A 7064-nucleotide genomic window follows, 5' to 3' on the forward strand; every position below is an offset into this window, starting at 1 on the left:
AAAAGAGGACGATATCCGCTTCGTCATGCCTAGAGCTGATCCGTGCTGGTTGCTAAGGGAATACATCAACTTCGCACTGTGGATCGCCGGATCGGCTTTCACCGTGGACGAAGCTGTCCACCGGTCGCTCCTTCGTCGAATCCGCAGGCCGTTCCTCACTCTAGCCGCAGGCCTCCGCTCACTCAAGGCCGCCTTGTGTGACACTGTGTTTCGTTGTGAAAGTGAAACTACTTTGTTTGGCCTTCCAAAAGAGGACACGACTAGAAATCAGTGGTTAAGTTGCATTTACAACACTGTTCCAGAACAGTTCAACCCAAATATTCATTTGTGTGCAGCACATTTTATGGAGGACTGTTTCCTGAACCTGGAAGAGTAGACTACAATGCCGGCTATTCTGACTCATAAACTGTAAGTACGTTTTCATTTAAAGGATTTGCCACTGATGATTCAAACGCGAGTTTTGGGCAGTGTATAGCACTTGCTAGTCATTTCTCTGATCACAAATGCAGACATGGTTTTATGCTTACGCGGTGCGATGCAACGCAACGCGTAAAAAGACAGTATTCAGAAAGGCGGGGCATAGAGGAGAAACAATAATGTACAGTATGTGGAAAATAATGTTTTTTTTTACTTTAAACCACATAAACACATTTCATTACACCAAATACACAAAATAATGTTCTTTTTAGCAACATCATATGACCCCTTTAACAACTATATGCGTTCCCTATTCTAAAGTGTTATTACATGCATACTCCAAACCTTCTGAACCTTCATCCAACAAAGGCTATGGAAAAGCCATTTTCCTCGGGATGCCTAAAGAATAAAGCAACATTAAACTAAATCATATTATGCATGCTTTATATTTGCTTTAATGATACTATAAAATGCTTCATGGTCATACTAATACATCTATTAATTTCTGGGTTCTCACACCTTATGTTTTGAAAATGAAATAGCCTACTTTCATTCAGCAAGGATGCATTACATTGATCAAAAGTGACAGAATCTTTCATAACAATAGAATTTTTTACTAATTCTAAATTAATGCTATTCTTTTAAACTCTATCAAACGATCCTTTTTTAAAATAATAACCAAATTAAAGCACTAAATCAGCATATAAGAATGATTTCTGAAGAATCATGTGACACTGAAGACAGGAGTAATGGCTGCTAAAAATTCAGCTTTCACATCACAGGAATAAATTATATTTTAAAACATATTCAAATCAGTTTAAATTGTAATATTTCACAATATTATTGCTTTTATTTTATTTTTGATCAAATACAGTAAATGTAGCATAAGATTTTTTTTATCTTGATACTTTAACTTTACTATAAATAAATAAATTTATATATATAAATAAATGTGTGTTTTCTGGTGGTTCAAGATTAGGATGTTAACTTCAGATGTCAAACTGTCCAGTGTGTTTCACACAAAACACATTTGTGTGTGTGTGTGTGTGTGTGTGTGTGTGTGTGACACAGAGTTGCTGCATACAGTATACAGAGCACATCAGACAACATATCAGACAACAGTTCACTGTTACCCCCTCCATCATGTCATAATCATAGATAGAGATACCACATTCATCAGCAATGAATGCCCTCAAATAAGAGAAAGAAATAAGTGTCTCCCCAAATTAAAATACTCTAATAAAGTGTAGATAATGCATACATCCCTTAGAGCTGAACTGAATTACTGAATATAAGGTTGTTCTCAATTTGGCAGGAGAAACATATTTGGCTGAATGAAGAAAGGAAATGGCAGGAGGGTTGATTTAGTCTGTCTGAGGAGATGTGGAGTGTATCTATTGATCTGCAGACTTATCGATACTCTTAACACGAGAGGGTCATTTGTTTCACCATCCCCCCACAAAGGGTGCAAACTGAATTTCCTCGTTGTGCATGTGTGTGTATACTATTATTGAGTTTCTGCGTATATCTGATGATTGTTTTTATCAAATTAAATGCTTGTGAAGTGAACTCTCAAAGCCGCTCCAGAGATGAAGTTCATGTGGAGTGTCTTTGATGAAAACAGCACAAATGTGTAGTAGACTAAACAGGACATACATGTCTCTTCGCTGATTAATATTCACAGATATTAGTCCATATCATGATTTAAGTGTACAACAATCCAAAATTTGCCAAATCCTGCGTTGCAGAAATCATAGGGCCCCATATTATATGCAGCATGCCAGCGTGCTCTGTGTGTTTGGTTATATGTTTGTGTGACAGTATGTATTTGTATCTCAATCAGTCAACTTGCTGAGGTGGTCCACTCAAAACAAACAACCTGGATAAGGATCAGCAGGCAGAGTGCAGAACAGTACACCCCCAAAACATATGCTACTGGACCATATGACAGGGAAGACATCCAATATTATGGCAGCAGGTGATAAAAGGGCTGGACATCTGACAGCTATGATGGAGTCAGGCTGCACTTTTTTTTTTTTTTTTTTTTTACAGTGCTCAGAGTTAAAGAGCAGTGGATTTTGTCTAGTGAGGAGCAATGGAGAATGATTTTTAATAAGTGATGGAGAGCTGACTGAGAGTCTAGTCTCAGTGCTCACTAAAATCTCAATTTTGGATGTGCTCCTAATCAGTGTTTGAACTGTACCGTGAACTTTGGGGGGGGACTTACAATGACTTACAAAGATACAGAACAGCTACAAGTGTATGCACTACTTGCTTTATGCAAGCGCTATATAGGATAAATCACTATACATGATTTACCCTATTATACTTTATCGACACAAATTGATAGGTGAAACAACAAACAGCCACCCACAAATAGTCTATAAACAAAGCATCCGGATGTCTTTGAGTTCACATGAACAACGCAGACCTATAACAACCCAGCCACAACACATAATTGCGAATAACATGCCTTAACTTAACACAGAATCGACCACAGAGTCCAACGTTTATATTTTTTCTACGAATCTTTGAGTTAACATGTACTAAACATGAGTGGAATTTGCACCGCAGCGCCCCCACACCTTGATGCTCATGACAAGAATAGCATGTATAGTTATCTTTATTGAAGTGAATTAGGTTTAAATCGCCGTCATGCATGAATTATATTTTTGCAATTTTACACACAATAATCCACAATGATCACATTACACAAAACTGAAATTGCACGTCAAAATAACACATTGTCAATATTTTTTGAGACCCCCTCAAAATTTCACAAATCACATTTTCAGGGGAGCCCATGTCTTATTAAGGGGAGCCGAGCTCCCCCTAGCTCCCCCATAGTTCGCACCCTGCTCCTAATGTTTGCACAGCTAATGACCCGCATGTGTGTGTAAACAGAGGAACTGGGGTCAGCACCAAAATTATGGAGTAATTGCTTCAAACACGCTTGGAGCAGAGTGTTGAAAGAAGGAGTAAATTCGAACAAACAGTCGGACTGCCAATTCAGATGACTGGACGACTGTGAGCAATCATAAGAGGTAGTATATCAAAGGGGACAAAAACTCCACTTCAGGGATAAATTAAAGAAGAACAGTCCAAAAATTAAATAACAATCTAGGAACATTCAAAAATGCCCTGGAACCAACCACCACCCTTACGAAAAAGAAGTTTATTCAAGTGTGCTATTAGTATACTTCTTTTAAACTAAAAATAGGAAAGTATACTTTTAGTCTACTTTTTATGTACTTCTCAGAAATATACTTAAAATGACATTTAAGTATACTTGACTTATACTTAGAAAAAGTCTAAATATATTTTAGCTATAATTGTGCTCCTAGTATCCGTGTTTTCATTGTTATACTGTAGGGGGCGCTAGTACACATCTTCTGTACAGAATTTCCAAAAAACACAAGTGAAGAAGAAACCGAAACAACAGATGCTTCCAAATGTATTCTAACACGATCATCAGACATAAAACAGTATCAAAATTATGTAACATTATGGAATAAAATGTCGACCAATGAAGAGGTAATAATAACTGTCAAGCTTTGGGGTGTTGATCGACTTTATCTATGTTTTGATTATTTTATGAAACGTATCCACATTCAAGTGTTTAAAAAAAGAATGCATGAAGCTAGAATAAAATGTTTTTGTTTACGAGCAGATACCCTGTTCTTTCTTTTGATGTTTTGTATGTTCAGATATTCATGTAACAAAATATATACAAATTAATACCTAAATAGGGACATAGTAGTATACTTCAAGTATGATGTAAAGTTCACTTAAAGAAAACGTACGAGTATACATGCAGTATAAAACTACTAAGCTAGTAGTTTACTGAGACTATACTTCAAAGTGTACTAAAAATGCTACTACAAGTATTTAATTAGTAAACTATCAGTATACCTATAAGTTCACTTATAATATAGTTGCAGTACAAACTAAACATTTTGATGTAAACTACTTGTGCACTCAAAGTTTACTACTGTTATACTTAAAGCATACTTAAAAGTATACTTTTATATACTAGAAAGTGGGCCAATTTAGTCCCAAGGAGTATTGAAATAGTACACTTACAAGTATACTACTAGTACACTGATATTTGTATACTTACTACATAAAGTATACTTCAAAATATACTTGAACTTTATTTAAGTATACTTACTAAAATAAACTTGAAGTATACTACTTTTTGGTAAGGGCACTTCTAGGAAATCTGTTTAGTAAACTAAACTATTGAGCTCCGTTTGTATTATTATCCTCATCACCAAGTATGAGTTGCCATTGCATTGGAAAAGAAACAATGTACTTGATGTCTAGTTCCACTAAAATCAGTTGCTGTTATATGAGAAAACTCGTTGTCATATTTCAATTAACTAGAAATACGGGGGTAGTCGTGGCCTAATGGTTAGAGAGTCGGATTCGTAACCCAAAGGTTGTGAGTTCGAGTCTCAGGTCCGGCAGGAATTGTAGGTGGGGGGAGCGCTCTCTCTCTCAATACCATGACTGAGGTGCCCTTGAGCAAGGCATTGAACCCCCAACTGCTCCCCGGGCGCCGCAGCATAAATGGCTGCCCACTGCTCTGGGTGTGTGTTCACGGTGTGTGTGTGTTCAATTCACTGCTGTGTGTGTGTGTGTGGGATGGGATAAATGCAGAGCACTATGGGTAACCATACTTGGCGACTTTCACTAATAACAATTAATATATATTCATACCATTTTGCTTCATTATATTAGAGTAAAAAAGTTTGGTATTGAGTTTCAGAAGCTTTAAATACTTTAAGCATTGAGATGGGCTGCATCAATATTGTCATGTGAAATTTTACGCAAGGTTTAATTTTGCTATTTTACTTATTTACAAAATATTAAATTTTATTAATTTAAAAAATACGTTTAATTTAGCTTAATTTTTATTTTATTTTATTGCTATTAAACAAAAATACAAAAACACATATTCCATAAATAAAAAAAAAATAAAAAAAACAACCTCCAAAAGCAGGGTTTTTTTTGGCACAAGGTGCACGTTGGCACTTACTTGTTTTGGTGCTTGGAGCCCTGCAGGTGTGCATGATACTGTGCCACTGAATTCAGTGTGACACTGCAGACATCACATGTGTAGCAGCGTTTTAGACCTACACAGAAAGAAAGACACACATTTGTGTTTTTGGCAAGTGCAAAACAAAAATACAAATGCACATAATCTAACATGACAGTCATAGTAAGAAAATTCAGCTGTGAAATCTTATCATGTATGCCATTCAATGACATCATCTTTACAGCATTTAGAGGACAAAACGATTTTATTATATTTGGGGTGAATCATAAAAAAATAACATTACATGCATACATGTCTTTGACTATCTTTTGTCCATGGCCTCTGCACCATGCTAAGCTGAAAGCAGAGTGGTCAATAAAGCCTTATCAAGTCATTCCCGTGAACAGAAGGACTAACTGGGGAATGAGATAACACTGGTCTCTATCTCGCTCAGTCAGCCGAGGCTCAGCACGGGTCACTGCTCGGCTGTGTTTCGCAGTTCTGCATGATCAACTCTCCTGATTACCGTACCCTGAGGGAATGTGTGTGTGGGGAGAATCAAATAAAGATATATAAATATAGAAATTTCAAGCCTTTTTATTTATTTATTTGTGTTTTTAAGAACAACTATGAAATTACAATGGAAGTTATATCCATGAAATGCAATCCGTTTCTAGGGAGGGGGACCTTTGAGGAGACAAGATCCTCTGTTCTTGTGTGTGTGTGTGTATGTGTGTGTGTGTGTGTCAAGTGACATTATAAATATTTAAGAAGGCCATGTGGCTTGTAATCCAGCTTGGGATACTGATGTTGTTGCACCCGTAAGGGCAAGAGAGGGGAAGCCACGAACTGTGACGCTCTTGTGCAGCCATGAAGAAATATAAGAAGAGTGAAATTTGGCCCAAACTAAATAACACTTCATATTATTATTCAGTGGGGAAGCCACTTTAAAACTTTAAAGCAGCTCAGAATTTTAAGAAGTTTATAAACAGTCAGATGATACTTTTAACATTAAATTGAACTTATGCTCAAGTTAGATTCTAAACAACCAAGAAAGCTAATTTATACTACTTATTAAAAAAATACTACCTAAAAATCTAATTTATTTGTTGAATTGTTTATTTACATAAACAAGTGTATTACACTGAACAAAATTATAAACGCAACACTTTTGTTTTTGCCCCCATTTTTCATGAGCTGAACTCAAAGATCTAAGACTTTTTCTATGTACACAAAAGGCCTATTTCTCTCAAACATTGTTCACAAATCTGTCTAAATCTGTGTTAGTGAGCACTTCTCCTTTGCCGAGATAATCCATCCACCTCACAGGTGTGGCATATCAAGATGCTGATTAGACAGCATGATTATTGCACAGGTGTGCCTTAGGCTGGCCACAATAAAAGGCCACTCTAAAATGTGCAGTTTTATCACACAGCACAATGCCACAGATGTCGCAAGTTTTGAGGGAGCGTGCAATTGGCATGCTGACTGCAGGAATGTCCACCAGAGCTGTTGCCTGTGAATTGAATGTTAATTTCTCTACCATAAGCCATCTCCAAAGGCGTTTCAGAGAATTTGGCAGTACATCCAACCGGCCTCACAAACG

General features: G+C 36.6%; 1 protein-coding gene across 1 annotated transcript in view; it reads right to left on the minus strand.

Moving 5' to 3' along the window:
* zmat4a (zinc finger, matrin-type 4a) overlaps positions 1 to 7064 on the minus strand; it is a 92863-nt gene that overhangs the window by 8061 nt on the left and 77738 nt on the right. Inside the window, exon 6 of the mRNA XM_016285244.1 lies at positions 5459 to 5555. Within this exon, the coding sequence (XP_016140730.1) occupies positions 5459 to 5555 (97 nt within the window). The remainder of the gene's footprint in view (positions 1 to 5458; positions 5556 to 7064) is intronic.

Source organism: Sinocyclocheilus grahami, unplaced genomic scaffold (genome assembly GCF_001515645.1).
Source record: "Sinocyclocheilus grahami isolate Dianchi unplaced genomic scaffold, SAMN03320097.WGS_v1.1 scaffold195.1, whole genome shotgun sequence".
Classification (NCBI taxonomy): Eukaryota; Metazoa; Chordata; class Actinopteri; order Cypriniformes; family Cyprinidae; genus Sinocyclocheilus; species Sinocyclocheilus grahami.